The sequence below is a fragment of the Camelina sativa genome, chromosome 6 (genome assembly GCF_030686135.1).
Source record: "Camelina sativa cultivar CO46 ecotype springtype chromosome 6, ASM3068613v1".
Lineage (NCBI taxonomy): Eukaryota > Viridiplantae > Streptophyta > Magnoliopsida > Brassicales > Brassicaceae > Camelina > Camelina sativa.
In genome coordinates, this window is record NC_141885.1 from 28,444,859 (window position 1) to 28,467,657 (window position 22,799).

Below are 22,799 nucleotides of genomic sequence, written 5' to 3' on the forward strand. Positions count from 1 at the left end.
CTCTGACCGAAAACGTTGTTTGCTGGAAGATCTTGGAGAATCTTTGTAAGGAGAATCTAGAAGCTAGTGTTGCTATTCTTAAAAAGCTATTTTTTTTTTTTTTTTTTTCAAATGGTAAATAACATGAGTGCTTGCTTCATGCTCTTTCGTGTTAGTATTTGCAATTTTGAACTCGTTCACTTCTATACATTTTTGGCGGTAAGAAAAGTAGATATTAACAAGAAATGCGTCAGAACCACCGTATCAGTATCATTCACCCAGTTAAAATCTGAAGATAAAAAAGTTAAAAAGGTTATATATGCGAAAACAAGAAAAATGAAACCGGATCTATTATTATTTTGTCGGCCAGGCCGCCATTTAAAAGAGAAAAGTCATTGATACCCCTACAATACTTAGGCGGCATAAGAAGATGCCACAAACAAGTAAGTGGTGTATCTGTCTTTTGTACATACGAACCCGAGTTTCCTTTTATTAAAAAACTCTTCTTATTGTTTTTTCTCTATTCTCAAATTTGTATTTTCCAGCTTCCCCAGAAAAATCTTACAGCGGTAAATAAAGAAAGAAATATTATTTAAAAAAAAAAAAAAAAAAGCGTCACTGGTCTTTTTTTGTTGTTGTTGTTGTTGTTGTTGTTGTTGTTTCGTTCATCCTTGGTCGCTCGACCTGGCGATGTCGTCGTAACCAGGACAGAGACGCTCTCGATTCGCAGAATGTAACGTTTATTTGTTACTCTTCGTCTCTCCTTTTCTTCGTCACCTCAGAAATCATTCGAATTCGCTGCTTCGTCTCTCTGGGTTTCGTCCTTTCACCTCCTCATTCGAATCGTTGAAACGACGAATCCAGGATTCCTTTTCTCTCTCTCTATCCCCACCCCACCAATCAACTGCTGCTGAGTAGCGTAGCAGCTTTATGTTTCTTGACCTAACTTAACCCTAGCTTGTTTCGAGGTTAGCTCTTTACTTGCGTTTCTCCCTTCTTCTTCTACCTAGCTGCGAAATTTTTAGTTGATTTTGTGTGTGTTTTTTTTTTTTTTTTTTTTTAATGTATGGTGGTGGGTGCTTTTCTATGTAATTGGATCTTAGGGCTTCTTTTGTTTGATTCGGGAATAACTCGTTGCAATCGCTTTTAAGATTGTGTCTCAGTGGTTTACGATCCAATTCCTTTGTGATTTTTTTGTTTTTGTGGATTTCTATTCTTCTTTCAGTCTCTTTCGTTAGGGGAAACTCTTCTTTCAGATTTTTGATTTCAATACATTGACACAAATGATCCTCCCCTGTGTAGGAAAGAACAGATTAAGTTACCTCAGGTTCCAATTTTTAAAAAGACACCCCTAGTTAGTTTATTAGGTTAGTGGGCAATTCTATTTCCTATGCAGCGAATATCTCTTGTCTTGGTTTTATTAAATGCTTGAAAATGTCATCTGTGGTGTTACTGTACTCGTTGCTATCTTTCACTTTGGCAATGGCATTTAGTTTTGACTAGTGCTTCTCTTCCACAGGCGGCGTTATAATGGAGTGGATACCCAAATCTATTCCTTTTATGGAAGCTTCGAATTTGGCAAACGTGGTTCCAGGAAATGCATCTCTTGAGCCACATGAGAGACTTGTTTGCCATTCTTCGCTAACTGATGTAGATATGGACCTTAGAGAAGTCTATTTCCTGATTTTACATTTTCTTTCTACTGGCCCCTGCGAACGCACCTTTGGGCACTTGAGAGACGAAATTCTGGAAAAAGGGCTTTTACCCCGTAGATATCATTCCTGGTGGTCAAGAAGTGGCACTTGTACTGGGCGTCCTGATGATGATGGCATCTCCCTTCCGTTGAGCTATGATAATTTGATTGAGAGGTACAGTTTTCTTTCTTTTTTTTTGCTTTCTCCACTCTTTTATTCTTTGAGTTACTATGGAAGCCTTGCCATATCTTATTGAAATGTTCTGTTACTTTTCTCTCAACAAGTGCGCTTTTAATTATGATATGTCATACTTTATTCGAGGTTTCCCATGTCCGTAGCTGTGCCCAAGTATTTTTCCCTTTCATGGCTTCTGTCATCATTTTTTTCCTGTTACTGACAGGTATCCTCATATCGAAAAGGATCACTTGGTGAAGCTTCTCAAACAACTTATTTTAAACCCGCATTTACCTTCACACATGAGAGTTGAAGGAAATGCTCCCAATGCTGCTGACGTTCCAACACTATTGGGATCTGGCACCTTTTCACTTGTGGATCGTACGTAGTAATTCCTATTCATCTACTTTGTTGTGCATGAATTTCAAAGCTTCATGGTTTTTGTTTTTATTCTGCTTTAAAAAGACATGGTACTTGGACGAAATGATGTTTGGAAATCAGGATATTTTTTTCTTTTTCTTTATGTATTTGGATCTGGGACTTGAAAAAAATCACATACATGAACCTGATAGTGGCTTTAGGGCTGTGCATTTTAGAATTTATTTTTGTGGTTTTGGTTATCTTTACTTGGTATCATGACTTGTTTTTGGAATTCTGGTGAGTAGCCTCATATAAGAGAAAAGTCCACGTATGCTTTTACTTTGAAAATCTCTTTAACCTCTCCAATTCTTACCCTAGGTCCTTGTTACTTAATTGTTAATTTTTTTTTCCCCTATGTGAAGATAAAAATATAGAGTCTCAGAAAGCTAGGCATGTTGCGTCATACTTACGCTGGCCGCATATGCATGCCGATCAAGTGCGTGGACTAAGTCTCAGGGAAATAGGAGGAGGTTTCAGAAAACACCACCGTGCTCCGTCCATTCTTTCAGCATGCCATGCTATTGCAAAACCATCAACAATGGTTCAAAAGATGCAAAATATAAAGAAGCTCAGAGGACATCGTAATGCTGTCTACTGCGGTATGACCTTCACAATACATCCTTTCTGTTTAATCTCTGGTTTGTTGGAATTATATACCTTGTTATGTTGCATTTGCGACCTTGGAATTTATATTAGTCTGTTTATATCTTCTGATTAGAATATCTGGAAGTTGTAATGCAATATGTCCATCATAGGAGCACCATTTATTGTGACAAAATGTTTTTGTTATGTACAAAAGTAACAGTATGACTATCTATACTTTTGTTGCACAGCTATATTTGATCGTTCTGGTAGATATGTTATCACTGGTTCTGATGACCGGCTTGTCAAAATTTGGTCAATGGAAACTGCGCTTTGCTTGGCTAGCTGCCGCGGGCATGAAGTGAGCTATTGTTTTCGATATTTGTAAGAAATAGGTTGTGGACTGTTCTACTAAAATTAGTCTCGCCTATGCATGTTATATGTAGGGTGACATTACAGACTTGGCCGTTAGTTCAAACAATGCATTGGTGGCGTCAGCTTCAAACGATTTTGTGATCCGAGTGGTAAGAATACACTTCTAGTCTTTACTGTATTACTTGTTTTAATTTATTTATCAGTTAGAGAGTATTGATTCTTATGACAGTGGCGGTTGCCTGATGGAATGCCAATTTCTGTATTGCGGGGCCACACTGGAGCTGTTACTGCAATTGCATTCAGTCCCAGACAGGCGACTGTTTACCAACTTTTATCGTGAGTTCTGTTTAATATGTTCCTATTTTAACCAGTTCGTTTCGCTTTGTTCAAGACCACTCCTGGATCTTTAGTTTGGATGTTTCAATACTGCTTCCTGGACTTGTAATCAGTTAGTTATTTGTGGTTTGTTGTTATCTATGTAGGTCATCAGATGATGGAACCTGTCGTATCTGGGATGCTAGGTATTCTCAATGGCTCCCACGAATCTATGTTCCAAGTCCATCAGATGCTAGCACTGGTAAGAAGTGGTACATCATCATTTTTTTATTCAATGTTAAAAATCTTTTCGGTTATAGAGCTCATTGGAAGTTTTTCTTAGGCAAAAACACTTTTACACCTTCCAACACAGCGTCCACGAGCAATGCATCTCAGAGTCATCAAATATTATGTTGTGCGTACAATGCTAATGGGACCATTTTCGTCACGGGTAGCTCTGACAGCAATGCAAGGGTCTGTGTTAAACTTTCAAATTTAGTTATCCTCCTTCGTAATGCAGAAACTGCAGGTAATGTTGGTTTTGGTTTGCTTGTTCGTCTAATTTGTTAGTATTTCCATTATCTTGCAGGTTTGGAGTGCCTCAAAACCTAACTTGGATGATGCTGAACAGCCGACTCATGAGCTGGATGTTCTACGTGGCCATGAGAATGATGTCAACTATGTGCAGTTTAGGTATTTTCCAGTGAACATGGTGCCTCTCTTAGATTGTGCATTTTGTTGGTTGGAGAACATAATTAGAAATTTAAAAGGGTGTTTCTATTTTTTTTTTTTATAGTGGTTGTGCTGTGGCTCCAAAATCTTCAACAGCTGATACTCTGAAGGAAGATTGTTACCCAAAGTTTAAGAACTCCTGGTTTGTTTCACGTTTTAAGTGTTGGACTTATTTTCATTCCTCTATCTTCCTTTTATTCTTAGTTAAGATTTAATACTTCTGATCACTAGGTTTTGTCATGACAACATAGTAACCTGCTCTCGCGATGGTAGTGCAATTATATGGACTCCAAGATCACGTAAATTCCATGTAAGTTCCGTCAATCAACCGCAGAATGCAATGGTACTTTGCAAGTTAGTGACAGCAAATTTCCGATTCTATCATTGGTTCCTCAACTTCCTCGATATTATATTTTCAGGGGAAATCTGGACGCTGGATGAAAGGATATCATCTGAAGGTGCCACCTCCTCCACTTCCTCCACAACCTCCTCGAGGAGGCCCACGTCAAAGGTTTCTTCCAACACCACGGGGTGTAAATATGATTATATGGAGCTTGGATAATCGCTTCGTACTTGCCGCTATCATGGGTAAATAAATATCATCAGAGAATATCTTCTGATGCATAGATTATCAATTTTGATGGATTTCTCTCAGTCTGACTGTGTTCCAATCGTGGATAGTAAAAATACATAAACCCTGAAAAAAGTGTTTTTGGCAACCTGTTGATATTACATGAAAGTGCTACTATCTTCTGTTTCCCTTAATCCATCAGTGTTTATTCAGATTGCAGGATATGTGTTTGGAATGCTGCTGATGGTAGCTTAGTGCATTGTTTAACTGGTCACAGTGAATCGGTAACAATTTCTACTCTTTATCTTGAGATTATAGTTGGGGCCAGATGTATGTTGTTTTTTTTTTTATTACATGTTGTGTCCTTTATAGTTCATTGTAGTTCTTATCTGATTTCGATTCCTGAATGTCCCATATCTTCCATATTGCATTTATCTTCAAGTTTTGTTGTTCATCCCCGACTTGATATGGGAGATACTAATATTGATATAAATGATCACTCATTTCCTGTTTGTAGTCCTATGTCTTGGATGTCCATCCTTTCAATCCTCGTATTGCTATGAGCGCTGGCTACGATGGGAAAACAATTATCTGGGATGTGAGTTTCATTTTTTTCTAATAGGAATAATCCTTGATCTTATCAATAGCATCACTTACCTCCTTAGATTTTTCTTTCTAGATATGGGAGGGTATACCAATCAAAGTATATGAAATCGGGAGATTTAAGTTGGTTGATGGAAAATTTTCACAGTAAGTAACCAATGATATATCCAGGACAAGATCTTATATATTCTCTGTTTTGTTTTCGCAAATGACTTCAGTAAAGCATGCACATGATTATTGAGTCTGAAACTAGAGGATACAGCCATATTTTGCATATCCAGTTGGATATACAATATTCATATTTCTTTCAGTAACGACATCTGCTTCTGAAGCATTTATTTAGTCACATGAAAGATATGGAATCATTAGTTATGATATCTTTTCCTTGGCACTGTGTAGAGATGGGACATCAATTGTGCTTTCAGATGACGTTGGCCAGATATATTTCCTAAACACAGGACAAGGAGAGTCTCAAAAGAATGCAAAATACGATCAGGTAAGGCCGATTTTACATTTCAGATGCATGATCGATTTCTAATAAATGGCTATAGTTTCTAGTGATTCTCTGTTGCTTTCTGATCCTTTCTCTTGCTTTGTTTTGTTTAGTTCTTCCTTGGTGATTATCGTCCTCTTATTCGAGATACCAATGGACATGTTCTTGATCAGGTTTGTTTCAAATGCTTGTTTCTTTTGTTTTCTTTCAAATTTATGCTGCGTTCTTTTTAAAAGACCTCACCGAACTGTGCACACTTTATATCGTTGCACTTGCTGAATTGTTGAAATATAAAGCTTTATAATTTTCATGGTTCAGGAGACGCAGCTTCTTCCCCATCGGAGGAACCTTCAGGATCTTCTTTGTGATTCAAGTTTGTTTCTAAAAGCTTATCTTTTTACTTCAGTTATGCAAGATGTTGGTTATTCATGAAACTTATTCCTGGTGTATTATTATTATTTTGCAGGTATGATTCCGTATCCAGAACCTGACCAGACAATGTTTCAGCAACGCAGACTTGGTGCGCTAGGAGTTGAATGGCGTCCTTCCTCGATAAAGTTTTCTGTTGGCCCTGATTTTAGTTTAGGTCAAGATTATATTATGCCTCCTTTGGCTGACCTGGATAGATTGATCGAGCCATTGCCAGAGTTTATAGATGCTATGTACTGGGAACCAGAACACGAAGTTCTGAGTGACGACAATGATTCGGAGTATAATGCTGAAGTTTCCTCTGATGGAGCTAGGGCAAGCCCATGTTCTAACTCGTCAAATGAACTTGATTGCAGTTCCGAGGACAGCAACGTTGAAAATATTCACGAAAATAGCTATCATCGGACAAGAAGAAGAAAACATCCTAGAGTATGTTTTCTAAACTCATTGCGATTTTGTTTGTCGGTATCTATTAACTAACTCCTATTTTCTCAGGCCGAGGTCACTACTTCATCGGGAAGACGTGATAAGAGGATTTTGGATGAGAATGATAGCTCAAAATCTGGGATTAAGAGAACAAAGAACCGAAAAATTGGTGTGAAGGCTTCAAAAAGAAAATACTGTGATGTCACGGCATCACGACCGCAAAGAGCAGCAGCTCAAAATGCTCGATCCTTGCTTTCTAAAATTTCTGGAAGCTCTTCGGATGAAGTTGATGATTATAATGATTCATCCAACAGTGAATCTGATAGAAGCATACCCACTTCGCGACAGTTGGAAAAACCATCTCAGATGCTGGAATCTCTTTCAAATGACAAACAGAAGAAAAAATTGATTGTAAAGATCTGTGTTAAGAAGCCAAGAGAATCTGTGGAAAGCAAGGGAGATGTCATAAATCAGGCAGATTTGGAGCAATTATCTTCTAAATCTTTGGAGGAGAATCACAGAGTGATTGGTATATACTCAAGAGAGCCCGGTTCAAGTTCTGTAGATGCAAAAGGTGATTCATGGTGTCAGGATATTCCGCAATCTATGAATACTCCACAGAGAGAAAAGACAGATAATCAGATGATAAAATCTTCAGATCAAGACCATAATATGTGCAAGTGGAGGGAAGAAATTCCTGTTTGTGAACCTACCGAATTACTGGTGTCTGAGAACATTGAAGAAGCCCAAACTTTAAATGGGTATGGAAAATCTGATTATGATTACCAAGAAAGTTATGTTCATATTAAATTTCCACAATATCTAATTCCTCGTGTTCTCTTGCAGAGATGAAGATCTGTCAAGAGTTGAACCCTTGTCTGGTCAGTTGAGAAATTGTGATATAGATGCTTCTATGGAAGCTGATGAGATTTTTCCAAAGAAAGTTCGACGACTGAGATTAAAGCTTCGGCATCCCAGCAGTCCTCTTAAACTAGAGCCTGCTGAAGTAGCAGATGATTTGGCAGATGGTGGAGATGGACTTGCATCCGTAGCTCCCTCTTCCATGAATCCTTTTATGGATTCTGAACCTGTAATAGATAAAGTTAGAGATTCGTCTGCACATGAATTTGATTTTGGAGAACCTACAGCTGATGTGATACGTAGGAAAAGATCCATGAGAAGTGAATCTAGTACAAGAAATAGCACACTACGCACAAGGTTAGGCTCTGGATCTGTAGATGAAATAAAGAAACAAGAAAAACCTTCCACGAGCGTGTGTGATGGTGCATCATTTGAAGAATGGCCTTCTACGATCAAAGCTGGGTTCCGGTCAAGATCTGCAAGCGCCGTCAAACAAAGTCCCCATACTGAATTTAAGTTGAATAATAATGCCTCACGAAGAATTCCATGGTTAATGTTGTCTGAACACGAGGAAGGCTGCCGTTATATACCCCAGCTAGGAGATGAAGTTGTTTACTTCAAGCAGGTAGGTCCTTTTGGCTGGTAATTCTTTGTTCATTTGGATGTATTAATTTTCCCGATCTGGAGTTAATTACTTTCGGTTTCAGGGTCATCAAGAGTTCATTGCCTCTAGCGAATTAAATGACAGTGACCGAAGGTTCCTTCCTCGAAACCTAGGAGCGGTAGAGATTTGCAGAGTTGAGAAACTCAATTACGATACATATCGTGGTTCTGGCGAAAGCTGCTGCAAAATGACCCTCAGGGTTCTGGATTTTTCTTCATCACATGCCTCCCGCAAAGAGTTTCAACTGACGCTTCCTGATCTCGTTAATTTCCCTGATTTTGTTGTTGAGAAGACTCGATACGATGCTGCAATTCAAAGGAAGTGGGAAATCGGTGATGAGTGCCGTGTGTGGTGGAGAAATGAATCCGGTGAAGGCGGGGCGTGGTGGGAAGGTAGGATTGAGTCTTCACAAGTTAAATCCCCTGACTTCCCAGATAGTCCTTGGGATAGATACAGAGTTGTCTATGAAACTGGGGAGAGAGATCTTCACAGCCCGTGGGAGTTTGACAATCCCCAGTTTCCCTGGGAAAACTCCACCATCGAAGAAAAGAAAAGAGATAAGCTGCTTTCATTATTTGTTGGACTAGTGAAATCAATCAGCAAGCATCAGGTTTGTCTTCCCTCCCAAAACTTTCATTTCTCATCTCCCAGTTATCCTCGCTTGCCTCTTTAACTGTTATTTGCTGTTCTTTATAAATATTCTTCAGGACAGCTATGGGATCCAAAAGCTAAACGAAGCTGCTCAAAAGATGGATTTCTGCAATAGGTACGATACTTTTGCAACAACAATTGGCTCTCTGCAATTGATTCTTTCAAAACCTCCCTAGTCTCATAAAGTTAAGAAAATGAAAATCCATCTATAGTAGTTGAGTCTGTTATATGATCTCAAACGTGTGGATTTTCTTTCGTGGCGTTAGGATTCATGTGTTGTGTGTATAAAATCTGCTTCCTGCATTTAAATCGCAGGTTCCCGGTTCCTTTATACCCTGAGCTGATTCACAAGAGACTAGAGAATCAGTACTACAGAAGTATTGAATCGTTTAAACACGACATGGATGCAATGCTCTCAAACGCGGAGTCTTATTTTGCTAGGAATGCACATATGCTTTCGAAGATAAAGCGATTGGGAGATAAATTGACAAAAACGTTAAGAAAGCTGATCTGATGAGAGAAGGCAACAACACTGGTATGCTTCTTTTAGGCCTCGCTGTTTCTGTTTCTTGTGAACACGCTAGGATGCGGCAGTGTTATTTATCTTTTTTTATATAAATTATACTAGCGAAGAGAGTGTTAAAAGAAGAAAAAAAAAAATAGAAGTATTCACTCTAAACAAAAGAAGTCGGTTTTGTTTTGTAGTCACCCGACACAGGTTAATGTATAGTTTAGTATATTTAGTGCCCATAAGACTAACAACAACAACATGTCTGTCTGTAACAGAAATTTACTCTTTTGTCACAAGAATGACATCATAAGTCATAATTTTTATTTTGATCTTCATTCTACTACAAGAAGATTATTTATTATTAGTTCACCTGCAACTACCATAATTTGATTCCCTCCCTTTTAAAAATAAATTAACACATATTTTTCCGTATAAATTTTCAAGTAATAAATACAGTGTGAAATAGAAGAAAACAGTAATTAATTTTTATTGTTTAGTCATAAAAATGAGCTGAAAAAAAAAATGAAAAAGAGAAGAGGTTATATAAAATGAAAACGCGGCTGAAACCCTAGTGAAAAACCCTAATCATAAAATCGTGCCGCCGTGAGAGAAAAAAAAAAAAAAAAAAAGGTGAAGCAAGAATGGCGGGAGGGAAGATGAGGAAGGAGAGGCCAACGGCGTCGAGTCGAGCACCGTCGAACCATTACCAAGGAGGAATATCGTTCCAGAAATCGAAAGGACAGCATATCCTTAAGAACCCTCTGCTTGTGGATTCAATCGTTCAGAAAGCTGGGATTAAGAGTACAGATGTAATTCTCGAGATCGGTCCCGGAACTGGGAACTTGACCAAGAAGCTTCTAGAAGCTGGCAAACAAGTTATCGCCGTCGAGCTCGATCCCCGCATGGTTCTCGAGCTTCAGCGCCGTTTTCAAGGAACCCCCTTTTCTAACCGCTTGAAGGTAACCGAGAGATTTTGTTTTTTTTTGTTTTTTTTTTTCTTCTGAATCCTATCATACCAAATTATTTTGTTTAGGAGGATGAGAATATCAATAATATAGACAGACACGTAAACGTCTCTCTGTTCTCTGTGAATGTCTTTAGGTAATTCAAGGTGATGTGCTGAAGACAGAGCTACCCCGGTTTGACATATGTGTGGCAAACATACCCTATCAGATATCATCACCTCTCACTTTCAAGCTTCTCTTCCATCCAACAAGCTTCAGATGCGCTGTGATCATGTACCAGAGGGAATTCGCCATGAGACTCGTTGCCCAGCCTGGTGACAATCTCTACTGCCGTCTTTCTGTCAACACTCAGCTCTACGCCAGAGTCTCCCACCTCCTCAAAGTCGGCAAGAACAATTTCCGACCTCCCCCTAAGGTTGATTCTTCCGTTGTCCGTATCGAACCAAGGAGGCCTGGCCCTCAGGTTAACAAGAAGGAGTGGGATGGCTTCTTGCGAGTCTGTTTCATCAGAAAGAACAAAACTTTGGGTTCGATTTTCAAGCAAAAGCCTGTTCTTTTGATGCTCGAGAAGAACTTCAAGACTCTTCAGGCCTTACTTGCTTCCTTGCAGAACAATAACAATGGCCAAGCTGCTTCCATTGATCTTGGTGGTGACCACCAGGGCATGGCAATCGAAGATGACTACAATGAAGTGGATGACGATGATATGGACATGGATGATGGAGGAGAAGTAGATGGAGACGGAGGTGAAAAATCTGAGTTCAAGGAGAAAGTTATAAATGTGTTGAAGGAAGGTGCTTTCGAGGAGAAGAGAGCTTCCAAGCTTTCACAACAAGAGTTTTTGTATCTTCTTTCCTTGTTCAACAAGTATGGTATTCACTTCACATAGTTTTTATGCTCCTTTACTATTTATTTTTCTCATCAAAGGTACCCCTTGTTTTTGATTGAATCTTTTAACATTTGGATGTGATAGTCAATTTTTTTTTTAAGTCTTTTGAGTTAATTGACTTTGCTCATAATTGTCGATGGAGCTTGCTTTTCATTTGTCTCGATCTCAAGTGCTAAATGTATATTCTTCTCAAATATTTTTGGTGCAACGGAAGCTTATTTCAGAATAAACTAGAAGAAGAAGAAAACTGGTATAACATTGTCATACTAATAATAAAATATATTGTCCAACATTTCTATATATGCATGAGAAAGAGAAAAGAAAACACTAATGGTATTAGAAAAAATGCTAGTTACTATAGAGTTGTTTGTGCATTCATCTTGCTTTCGACTTCTCTGATGACGCTTGCAAGTTGGTCCTGTTTCATTTCTTTCTCTAAAAAGCCGTCCATTCCAGCTTGTATGGCTTCTCTTGCTTCCCTTGAACCAGGATCATGACCAGATACAGCTATAATTGGTATATGCACACCATAACTTTTCTCCACTTTCCTGATCTCTCTAGTTGCTTCGTATCCATCCATCTCTGGCATCTGTGCAGAACACCACTTATTAAGAGTGACCTATATATATATTTGCGATTGTACATGTTATATGGAGGGTTAATCATTAAACTTACTTGACAGTCCATGAATATGTAGTCAAACGGAAGCCTATTTACTGATCCTTGTTGTTCTCGTTGTGTAAGCCATTCAGTGACTAATCTCACAGCTTCTTTTCCACTGTAGCATGGTTTGACCTGAGAGACTCCCATCTTCTTCAGCCTTCCTGTAGCAACTTTGATTGTTATCCTGCAATCATCGACCACCAAAACTCTTTTTCCTCTCAAGAATTCATCGTTACTTGGCATGGAAGTCCCTTGCTCTTCCTCTGGGTTCCCAATAGGCTTTCCACCGGTACGCACTGACTTGAACAAAGTCTCACTCTCTGAAGCTGTTGGTGCCGTTATTGTCTTACCTAACTCTTTGTTAAACCCTGAGCTTGGTCCCTCTTCTTGGAAATTATGTTTTGGTGATGTCTCTGCAACAAAAGAATGTCTCAGCAGTGATTCCCTTTGCAGCTCAGTGCCTGTTTCTTTTACCCCAGTTCCTCCAAATTCAGGCAACATCTTCAAGACTTCCGTAAGACGCGATCCGTGCAAGGGTCCGGAACAACTAATGTCCCCTCTCTCATTTACACGGGTGCTCGATTCGTTAAGCCAAACAACTTTACAGGTTATTCCATGGTGCAAGCCTCTACGAAATTGCTTGACAACATCGTACAGCTCCAAAAATGGTCCAGTTTTTGTATCAATCACCAAAAGGACAACTGCATTGAAACTGTTGCTTCGCCTTTTAGGAAGTTGGCTTCTTGAATCAATACCATCCATGCCAATCAAAGGTAACTCCCTTGCGCTCGGACATGACAAGCTACACTCTGCTCTTCCCATGGAGCTCTGAGGTGAAAATCCAAAAAGTCTCTCCAATGCATAGCTCAAATGCTCCCATTTCTCCACTACTGTAACTTTAATCCCCAGATTCTTGATGTATTTCTCAGTAACTCTTCTGCGTTCTTCATTTTTTAAAAGGAGAACCACTCTAGAACATTCTTGCTTTGGACTTGAGGTGAGACAGTTGTTGAATCTAGGACTCAGGTTGCGTATATTCATGCTACCTCCTCCTAGTGAAGTGTTTACAGTCAGCCCGAGGTTGGGCGTGGATATGTAATCACCTCCTGCTTCGATGTCCTGTCTCACTTTCATGTCACTCACTGGAGACTCTAATGTTGTCAATAAAACATTGAATTGGAAACATGTTCCTCTCTCTCCCATTGCCTTGTCAGTGATTCTTATCTCCCCTCCCATTAAACGTACCTATAAACCAGAAATGGAAACCATTTAGATGCACTGTTTTAGAACCAAGGTTTTGAGTTCAATTGCTTACCAAAGACTGCACAATCCCAAGCCCTAGTCCAGTTCCTTGTTGTCCTTGAGCTGTTTCTCTTACCTGAACATAGTTTTCAAACACCGATTTACGCATCTCCATAGGTATCCCTTTACCTGTATCATCCACTTCAAACATAAACTCCATCGTGTTGGCATTGTTTCTTATGGAATTCGATATTTCTGTCTGGTCTTTACTCTTGCAGAACATACACTTAAAAAACTTGGACACAACTCCTTGAGGGCCCGATGCCAGGACCACAGAGCTTTTGGAACCCGGCCTTTGAGCCCAAGCTCTGATCGAAATGTGCCCGTCGACTGTGAACTTGACAGCATTGCTGACAAGATTGTTCAAAATCTGCTTCAGTTTGCCACTATCTCCTCGCACATTCGAGAATTTGAGAATGGAGCCATCGTGCGGATCCAAAACCACATCAACGCCTTTCTTCATCGCAACGGGATGGTAAAAATCAATGACGTATTCAACAAGTTTGGCCAAGTTGAACTCTTCTTCGTCCAACTGCATCTTCCCGCTTTCGATTTTGCTCATGTCCAAAACAGAGTTGAGCAGAGCTGTTCATTTAATTAACAACATGAGTAAGACTTTTTCTGTTAGAGAACAAAGTGAAGAAGGCATTAATTAAGAAAAAGGCTAAAGAATCAGACAGATGTTGTCTTACCAACCAAATCCTTGGCGCATACATTCATTTGCTTGAGATTGGTGTCTAGGTCGGATCCAGGATGAACGTTATCACGACATAGATCAATCAGACCCTTGATCCCTGCAAGAGAACCTCTAATATCGTGGCTAGCTCTTGCAAACGCTTGACTCTTGTTCATGCTCTTCCTCTCAGCCTGTTGTGTTGCTTCCATTTGGTTTATCAGCGTTGCACGCATATGCATCTCTCTTCTTGTTGCTCGCACCATAAACAACACAAACCACACAGGCCAACCAAAGGCAACAAATATCGTCACCACAAAAAATTGATACAAGGCCTTTTTCGCTTGGTGCTTGATGCGTGTGGCTCCTCCATCGTTTGGAAACATGACTGTGTATCTCTGGTTCGGACATAAAAAAAAAAAAAAAAAAAGAACCATTAGAAGAAGCTGAGAAACACTGGAGTGATGAATTCATTTTACTACATCGAAGTGAAAAAATAAATAACGTTTCATCATTTACCAGAGGAACGCCAGAAACTTCAAGATGAGAGCAAAAAGCTTGGAATTTTGATCTTTTGATCTCCACCTCGTAGCCACTGGAACTGCAATTTTCGGGTATGCATTGAGACCTGACGGATTTAGATTCTCTACCACCGAAGCAAATCGAGCCATTGGAGATGAAGAGAGAAGCATTCAGTGAACCTTGACGAACAAGCACCGTCCCGTACTTTGTCCACATGTAAAACTCTTCGCCGTGTAGACTCAGACGGCTCAAAACATCGGTCAAAGTCTTCACCGAAAACCCTAGCAAAACAACACCTTTCTTGCTGAACAAGCTAACCGCGCTCTGAATCAGAGTCTCGTTGTCTCCTCCTCCCAAACTAGTTCCAAGAAAGGCGGTAGTGTAATTATTTCTCTGTGCTGTTTGGAACCAATCTGTGTGGGTTACATCTAACGGCTGAGATTTGGTTGCGTTCCCGTTGAGACGACCGGTTATCTGATCAACGGTTTGAGTGTACCAAGTGTAGTCTCCACCACTTGAAGAATTCGACGAAGAATTGGCAAAAACAGCGACACTTGTGTCTGAATCTGCTTTAATGAAAGAAAACAAGAGACCGTCCCTACTAATGTACGAAACTTGCGAGACTTGAGGGATCGTTGAATATGCTTCAAACAACAATGGTGCGATCTGAAGAAGAAGAACAACAACAACAGCACAAAATTACAATTACTATTTTAACTCAAATTAGTCCCAAAGGTTATGATCAAAGAAAAAAACTGAGACTTTTAACAACCTGTGTTTGAATGTCTGTGAAACCAGTATCGTTGTTAGTGAGATAAGAAGAATCTATGACTGCCGCTAAACCAATTGTAGATAAGTTTGTCTTGGGATATGAAAATTTTCCGATGTTTTCAAACTCCGAAACTAGACTTGACCGGAGATCTTCAGTGAATGAAGCGACGTCGTTTATTAGGCTCTCCGTTGTTGTTAGCCAATTCGAGGTCGATATGCACCCCAAAATAGTGACCAGAAATCCCTACAAATTTATTCAATAAAAATATATACATGATCAGTTTTTTGGTACTTGGGTATTTGAAATAAATAAGCCCTAAGCTAAAAACTCCATCGAGGAAAATGGAAGAAAGAACAAAACCTAGATTATACATAATTTACATACAAGCTAAACAAGATTTAAACCAAAAAAAAAAAAAACGAGATTAGAATCATATATCGTATGAACACAACAAAACATTTATTAAGTTAAGGTCTTCTTGTTCTTTATAATAAAATCAAAAGAGCATCCAACGATGATGTGTTTAATTTAGAAGAAATAAAAATTACCAGGACGCAGAAGACCACAATTGGACGTGAAGTCACAAGCTTTGTAACTTTCACCATCACTTGAGTAAATTTGCCTATTCTCACTTCTCTTCTTCCTCGGAGCAAGTCGAAACCCTTTTTGACAAAAAAAAAATTGATCCCCAAGATTCATTTCTATATATATTATTTTTAATCTAGAATTGAGCTAGATTTAACATAGAAGCTGTTTTTAACATTACTGTCCAACCGTTATGTGTGGTGCAGTCAGGCTTATGCTAGGAAGTTGAGGTTCCTTATACTGTTGAGAAACTGGGAAAGAAGATGCAACCACATCCGGGCATAACGCCAAGTTTGAAGACTTGTTATCACTAGATACCGATCGAATCTGAAACTAGAGATGTCCGGGCACGCTTTTCACCTGTGCTAGATGAAGAACATTTTGAAGGAACAAATCTATATCACATATACCCCTTTGAAAATGTATACATGCATATATAATATACTATATATGAAGACGAAAAATAAAAAGGTGTAGAATACTATACATACAGATATATATATATATATATATATATATATATATATATATATAGATCTTCCACCAAACAAAATCTTAAACTCAAGTGCAATTATAATATCAAGAATATTTTATGAATATATATCTTATGTATTGCAAAGGGGAAAAGGAAGGTTAATACAAGCAAATCATGGTAATAAATAAAAACAATCATTTTATTTTAGGAAATGATCCCTGCAGGCATCCGATCCGATCGGATTTTATATTGTTTCGTTTAATCGATATTCATGAAAATGATTATACATAAAAACCAAATATTTTCATTTTTAAACGTCATAAAATCCCTACAAATCATTGTACTGGTCATTATTTTGTAGGGATTTCTAGTCATTAAGTACTACAAACCAAATATTGTAGTACTTAATTAGATTTCGCACAGAAGAAATACTCTCTCTAGTTGTATGGAAACGGAAATGGATACGCGAAAGCGAGACGTTTCAGAAACGAGAAACGATTTTTTTCTAAAATTAAGAAGTAGAAACGTTTTGGAAACGTATGTATATATACATACATAATAAAACACCAAACATTAAAACCTATATCAAAAGGAATATTTGAAACAACACAAGTTCAAAACATAAATATTAAATAGTTGAATTAAACACTAATAATATTATATATTATATGTATTATGAATATATATATTTTAAAATTATTTTATTTATTAAGTTTCTAAGCTAACAAAGAGTTTTCATCGTATTTCCAAAACGGAATGGAGTTTCCATCGTGTTTCCAAACATAGATTTTTTAAGAATCGTATTTCTGTAACTTATTTCCGTATTTTCGCGAGTTTCCGTTTGTGAAACGTTTTAGAAACGGAAACATAGCTTTAAAAGAGTTTATATGCAACCTATGTCTGTATTATATTTCTTCTAGCTATATGAAGTCCAGAGGAAGGGCTAATGAAAACGATAAAATTAACCTTTGTATGAATTTGAGTGAACAGAAGATGGCAAACGTGTAGATATATCATATCTATATATTTGACTTTTAATTATGGAGATCAACGTCGGACTAGCTAAGATCTCGACACTGCATGTCTAGTAAAAATAAAAGTTTGGCTGAGAAATTTTCAGAAGCATGGGGTCATTGCACCACTTCACTTTGGTTTATGCAAATTATCAAATTTTGATAATCAAATGGATGATGAACCAGTGTCTTTTTGATCGATATTACGTTGTTTATAACGTTGAAAACAAAGATGAAGACTTAATTTTGACAAAATAAATACTCTTATCTCTTTTACTCTTGCTATATACAGTAAGTAAAGTAACAAACAAAAATATTTATCGATGAGATTGAAACATTTTTTATTCATTGTCTCCCCATCTAATCCCACATTGCCACCACCCCTTGCTCAGGTTGTTGATAAGTATATTAAGGATGCAAGAACTTTAATGGCAAGTGAGGATGCAAAACGACGTTGCTTAAGCTCTTCATCTATGATATGTTACGGTTTTGACTCACTTTGACCCCGTTTATTTGATAGTTTTGTAGTTGTTTGAGTCCTTTTCAGGTTATAATAAGAAGCTAGGAAGCTAAAAGCAAGGATTGGAACAGCAGGAGCAATCGGAGCAGAAAGGAGTTGAATTGGAGCAGAAAAGCTGATTTTAGACCCAGGAGCACATGCTCCCGATTTCCGAGCACATGCTCCCAACTCTACGGATTCATGACGACACGTGGCAAGCATCTAGGCGCCGATTCCCTGCCTAATTCCCCTTATTTTAGGCGATCCTTTGTGAGAGAAAGAGGGCTGAGATCGCTTTTTAATAGGAAGATTTGGATTTGGATTCTTTCCTTATTTTTCTCTACTTGTATGCTATTTAACCTAGGGCTTTTAGGGGAGAGAATATACTTTTTCTTTTTGGTTTTGGAGCGACGTTTTTGTGGGAGGGAGAGGAAGAGCGGCTACTTTGTGAAGCAATCTCTGAACCCTTTTTATTTTGATGCTATTGAATTTCTCATCTATGTTGGCTATTCATTTCTCTATGTCTGAGTAGTTTTCTTTGCTAGATTAGGGGTTTCAAAAGGGGTTTCATGGGTTAGCAACAGAACACAAATAGGGCTTTATATAATCGATTGTCTTCACTATTGTTAGACTTAATGTTTAGGTTGATTTGATCACCCAATCTATGATTCTAGGTATATCTATTCATCAAAAGTGTAATAGGTTGCTAGAAAAGACATTAGTGGGCAAATTATCCTAGACCTGCGAAAGTTGATGTGTAGGTGATTTGTGAACTTATCATTCCTGTTCTTTAATGCTTGTCTGCGATTCTGGGCTCAAACGACAGTTTAGGGTTTATGGACCGCCGAGCATGTGCTCCGGATGTCTGAGCACGTGCTCCGCGTTTCCGCACAGAATCGATCAGATAGAGTTATTGATGCCACGACAGTGGATCAGTTTATATTTATGTTTGAGTTCTAGACTGGTACTTAATCTATGCCCTGAATAGTTGTTTGGTTGCTATCTCTGAAATTCCCAAGAATTACCCCTGATCTAGTGTTTTGTTTATTGCCTTTTTATACCGTTTTAATCGCTTAATTGTTACCAAAAACCAACTTTGAATTGTCTTAGCTTGAAATTGAACCAATAGAACCATAGAGTAAAACTTGGTCTTCGTGGGATTCGACCCCTAAGTACTACTTCTTTGCTGTGCACTTGCAGTAGGAAAATAGGGTTTAAAACTCTGTGTTATCAAGTTTTTGGCGCCGTTGCCGGGGACCAAATTTTTTACCTTTGGTTTTCGGCGAAATTACTAGACTAAGACCTTACTGATTTGTCTTTCTGCTTCTTCTTTGCGTGTGTTTCAGGTGCATGTCAAGAAGATCTACAAGAAGAAACAACACCGAAGAATTAGTTGCTTTGTCAGTCGCAGAGCTCTCTTTGGCAGAAAGAACAAACCGCAAGAACAGAAAGTTTCAATCCGTCAACATGGGTGACAACAGAAACAATGAGGATATGGCTGCCGAGTTGCAGCAACTTCGACAACAATTGGGACAGTTGCTTCGTGCTCAACACGAAAGAGCCGCGCCGCCACAACCGTCCATTGGGGACAAGGACAACCCGCATGTGTTCTACACCAACCGAGCAGCGATTGTTCCTCCCGCCATCCCGAGACAAGATTTTGAGATCAAGCCACAGATGATCTCTCTAGTGAAGCAGCACCTATTTCATGATCTTCCAGCTGAGATTCCGATGGACCACATCGAGAATTTTGAGGAGATATGTAGCACCACTGGTTCAAATGGGATACCGCCAGACTTTCTGAAGTGCAAGCTCTTTCCCTTCTCTCTTGCGGATAAAGCTTCACGTTGGCTGAAGTCATTGCCACCTGGGTCTCTGACATCATGGGAACAGTGTAGGTCTGCGTTTCTGGACCATTTCTACACCAAGGCTAAGACCGCTGCCCTGAGGAACAAGATTTCATCGTTCCAACAGCACACTGGAGAAGCCTTCTGCGAGGCTTGGGAGAGGTACAAAGAGTACCGTAGAGAGTGTCCGCACCATGGATTCAGTGATGAACAGATCCTGGGCATTTTCTATGATGGAGTTAACTGGGACTACAGAAACGTTCTCAACTCGGCCAGCAATGGGGATTTTATGACAAAGTTTAAGGAAGGAGCATATCAGTTGATTGAGAACCTAGCTGCAAGCTCCAGCAACAAGGCCCCTGAGTATGACAGGTCCATGAAGGTCAACAGTGTTGATACGCAAAAGATTAATGAGTTGACAGCCAAGGTGCACCTTCTTCTGAAGGGGAGCCAGAAAACTGTCCATTTTGTCGATGAGACCGGGGACATGCCGCTAGCTCAAGAGATTTGTGATGGAGAGGATGACACGATGGAGGTTAATTATGTGATTGGGCAAGGTTTTGTGCAGAACAGGGGTTTCAACCCAAACTACAGAAGCCATCCAAATTTGTCCTATAGAAGCACCAACGTGGAGAACCCTCAGGATCAGGTGTATCCGCAGCAAGGAGCTCAGAATCAGATGGGTTATCAGAAAACCTTCTCAAACAACTTCCAAGGCAAACAGTTTGTGCCCACTCAAAACCGTTTCCAAGGGGGGAACCAGCAGGCATATACAAGCGCTCAGCAAGCACTGCCTTACACTAACCAGCAGTTGGGACCTTCATCTGCTAGCAGCTCTCAGGATGAGCTGAAAAACATGATGCAACAACTCTTGGTGAATCAACAAAAAGCTTTAGTGGAAATCAACGCTAAGGTCGATACCATGTACAATGACCTTAATGGGAAGTATGAGGCAGTAATGTCACATGTGAAGAAGCTTGATGTTCAGGTTGCACAGACTGCTGAAGCCGTGAAAAGAACTCTTGGGACTCTGCCCGGAAAAAGAGAAGCAAACCCGCGAAACGAGTATGTATATGCGATTGAGCTAAGGGGAGGAAAGAAGTTACCCCCTAGAGAAGCACCATCCGCTAGGCTTGACAAGGGCAAGGGTATTGCTGAAGAATACCTTCCTCAACATGCTGCTGAGACTCCACCGTTGAGTCAAAAAGAAGCCGAAGCATCCGGCGAGCATGTGCTCCCACCCAGCGAGCACGTGCTCCCGACTCCCGATCAGACCGTTCCTACTGAGGTACCTCCTACACGCGTGTACACCCCTAGGGTTCCTTACCCTGTCCCTCCTAAGAAATCTCGCAAGGATTTGGAGGATGCAAAGTGCAAGGAAATGTTGAGAGAATTGACGGTAAAACTACCCCTAGCTGATGATGTTCAAATGATACCTGCTTTGAAGAGATATGTGAAAGGGTTGGTTTCTGGGAGAGTGTCAGAGGAAGAGAACGTGATGATGGTTTCAAGAGAGTGCAGTGCTGTGCTGCAAAACAAGGTGCTAAAGAAGAGAGATGATCCAGGGCGATTTGTCTTATCCGTGAGAATCGGTAAAACGATTTTTGCAAACTCCCTCTGTGATCTAGGTTCCAGTGTGAACCTTATGCCATATTCAGTGGCTAAAAGGCTGGGATACACGAAGTTCAAGTCTACACGGATTTCGTTAGTATTCGCGGATAGATCCACCAAGCGCTCCATAGGAGTGTTGGAGGATTTACATGTCCAGATAGGGGACACGCTTATCCCAGCAGATTTTGTGGTTCTGGAACTTGAAGAAGAACCACGTGACCCCCTGATCTTAGGTAGATCATTCTTATGCACAGCTGGTGCGTTTATAGATGTGCAAGGGGGAGCGATCGATCTCCAGCTGGGGGATATGATTGCAAGGTTTGAGATGAATAAGCTGCTCAAGAAACCTATGATAGATGGTCAGACTTTTGTGGTTGATGATGGTTCAGAGGTTGCACATGAGGTTACCGATGAAGTTCTCACTCTCGACCCGTTAGAGGTTGCCTTGACAAAGGCAGAAGGAATGTTGGAAGAAGACGCGGAGCACATGCTCGCAGGACGCGAGCAACCCGATGCACATGCTCGGCGAACTAAGAAAAAAAGAAAAAAAGATGCGGAGCACATGCTCGCAGGACGCGAGCAACCCGATGCACATGCTCGGCGAACTGAGAAAAAAAGAAAAAAAGATGCGGAGCACATGCTCGCAGGACGCGAGCAACCCGATGCACATGCTCGGCGAACTGAGAACAAATGAAGAAAAAGAGAAGAGCGATTGGGCCAGGTAAGTTTAATGAATTTCAGGCCCAGACCCACCAAGCCCAGACCGATTTCAGTGACTTTTGAGACTAAATTGCTTTATTATCCACCACGTCGGAGGCGCCGCCTTGCCCGTTCGGAGAGCGAGAGCCCAGACGATTCCGACGTCTGATCACGGTTACACACACCATCATTGTTCTATCCGCCTTATTTTCTTTTCCTTTTTTGTTGTTATCTTTATTTTTCTTCTTGTCTAGGTCTCTCTTTGGCTTATTTTCACACCGGAGACGGTGTGAAGTAAGTCCGGGGGAGGGTCACCTATGACACTTGTTTTCTTTATCTTTCTTTTTATTGAGTCAGTTTGTCATGTGAGTCGAACCAAAACTTGTGGGAATTAGGACCGAAATCTGTGATGTTTTTAACCATTTGTGAGTTTGACCGTTTTTCCTAGTGACCATTGTTGCAGAACTAAGAGTACAGAGACGAGCTAATACCTCTTCACATTCGGACCCTTCTCCTGGCCAGAAAAGCTTCATCCCAATAAGGTTTCACCGGAAAGACTTAGACTCTACTTTATTGGAACCTAACCGGATTTAAATTCTTCTCGTTTTGGGCATTAGGATAGGGAACGTGTCACATATTCAGGACTTCTTATTCATTTTGCCAATCTTGCTGATCCTGAATAGCTAGCTCATTTTAAGTTAGTACCCACCCCGAGCCTAACCTCCTTTCAAACCACTTGCACTTGTATTTTTGTTTTCTCATTCTGTGCAGCTATGTGCAAAACGGTCGGGGAGAGCAGGACTG

At 39.8% G+C, this 22,799-nt stretch overlaps 3 protein-coding genes and 1 non-coding gene across 9 annotated transcripts; 2 read left to right on the forward strand and 2 right to left on the reverse strand.

The window, feature by feature from the left end:
- Nucleotides 1-385: 385 nt before the first annotated feature.
- LOC104699498 (uncharacterized) lies at nucleotides 386-9,815 on the forward strand. Of its 6 annotated transcripts, none has more exons than XM_087455407.1 (25): nucleotides 386-947; nucleotides 1,499-1,847; nucleotides 2,074-2,228; nucleotides 2,630-2,866; nucleotides 3,101-3,210; nucleotides 3,296-3,373; nucleotides 3,454-3,560; nucleotides 3,707-3,801; nucleotides 3,883-4,013; nucleotides 4,129-4,232; nucleotides 4,336-4,413; nucleotides 4,503-4,581; nucleotides 4,691-4,859; nucleotides 5,056-5,126; nucleotides 5,360-5,440; nucleotides 5,522-5,592; nucleotides 5,845-5,941; nucleotides 6,052-6,111; nucleotides 6,257-6,311; nucleotides 6,405-6,796; nucleotides 6,863-7,554; nucleotides 7,640-8,279; nucleotides 8,362-8,928; nucleotides 9,026-9,084; nucleotides 9,285-9,815. In XM_087455407.1, the coding sequence occupies exons 2-25, from the start codon at nucleotides 1,510-1,512 to the stop codon at nucleotides 9,481-9,483; spliced, it is 4,665 nt and encodes a 1,554-aa protein (XP_087311533.1). In that variant the 5' UTR covers nucleotides 386-947; nucleotides 1,499-1,509; the 3' UTR covers nucleotides 9,484-9,815. The 6 variants fall into 6 exon arrangements, with proteins under 6 accessions (XP_087311533.1, XP_087311535.1, XP_087311537.1 ...); XM_087455409.1 differs by having other exon boundaries at nucleotides 546-947; nucleotides 2,642-2,866; XM_087455411.1 differs by having other exon boundaries at nucleotides 548-947; nucleotides 3,913-4,013.
- Nucleotides 9,816-9,911: 96 nt separating this feature from the next.
- LOC147943075 (ribosomal RNA small subunit methyltransferase-like) lies at nucleotides 9,912-11,528 on the forward strand. The gene is made up of 2 exons (XM_087455413.1): nucleotides 9,912-10,439; nucleotides 10,582-11,528. The coding sequence occupies exons 1-2, from the start codon at nucleotides 10,122-10,124 to the stop codon at nucleotides 11,332-11,334; spliced, it is 1,071 nt and encodes a 356-aa protein (XP_087311539.1). The 5' UTR covers nucleotides 9,912-10,121; the 3' UTR covers nucleotides 11,335-11,528.
- A 161-nt stretch (nucleotides 11,529-11,689) lies between these two features.
- LOC104699499 (histidine kinase CKI1-like) lies at nucleotides 11,690-15,871 on the reverse strand. Its single transcript, XM_019246462.2, has 7 exons — nucleotides 15,815-15,871; nucleotides 15,267-15,509; nucleotides 14,492-15,160; nucleotides 13,992-14,370; nucleotides 13,313-13,884; nucleotides 12,010-13,242; nucleotides 11,690-11,923 (listed from the first exon to the last, which is right to left on the reverse strand). Exons 1-7 carry the CDS (start codon nucleotides 15,869-15,871, stop codon nucleotides 11,690-11,692), a joined length of 3,387 nt encoding a protein of 1,128 aa, XP_019102007.2.
- A 3,908-nt stretch (nucleotides 15,872-19,779) lies between these two features.
- On the reverse strand, nucleotides 19,780-19,886 carry LOC147943076 (small nucleolar RNA R71). The gene has a single exon (XR_015560580.1). It is a non-coding gene; the product is annotated as a small nucleolar RNA R71 (small nucleolar RNA).
- Nucleotides 19,887-22,799: the final 2,913 nt, after the last annotated feature.

Excerpts from the sequence above, each read along its gene's own strand:
- LOC104699498 (XM_087455407.1), top strand. The coding sequence starts at position 1,510 with ATGGAGTGGATACCCAAATCTATTCCTTTTATGGAAGCTTCGAATTTG. Across the intron at positions 3,561-3,706 it reads ACTGTTTACCAACTTTTATC|GTCATCAGATGATGGAACCT; the intron begins GTGAGTTCTGTT and ends TTATCTATGTAG. Across the intron at positions 8,280-8,361 it reads AAGTTGTTTACTTCAAGCAG|GGTCATCAAGAGTTCATTGC; the intron begins GTAGGTCCTTTT and ends TTTCGGTTTCAG.
- LOC147943075 (XM_087455413.1), top strand. The coding sequence starts at position 10,122 with ATGGCGGGAGGGAAGATGAGGAAGGAGAGGCCAACGGCGTCGAGTCGA. Across the intron at positions 10,440-10,581 it reads CCTTTTCTAACCGCTTGAAG|GTAATTCAAGGTGATGTGCT; the intron begins GTAACCGAGAGA and ends GAATGTCTTTAG.
- LOC104699499 (XM_019246462.2), bottom strand. The coding sequence starts at position 15,871 with ATGGTGAAAGTTACAAAGCTTGTGACTTCACGTCCAATTGTGGTCTTC. Across the intron at positions 14,371-14,491 it reads AAGTTTCTGGCGTTCCTCTG|AGATACACAGTCATGTTTCC; the intron begins GTAAATGATGAA and ends TGTCCGAACCAG. Across the intron at positions 11,924-12,009 it reads ACATATTCATGGACTGTCAA|ATGCCAGAGATGGATGGATA; the intron begins GTAAGTTTAATG and ends TGTTCTGCACAG.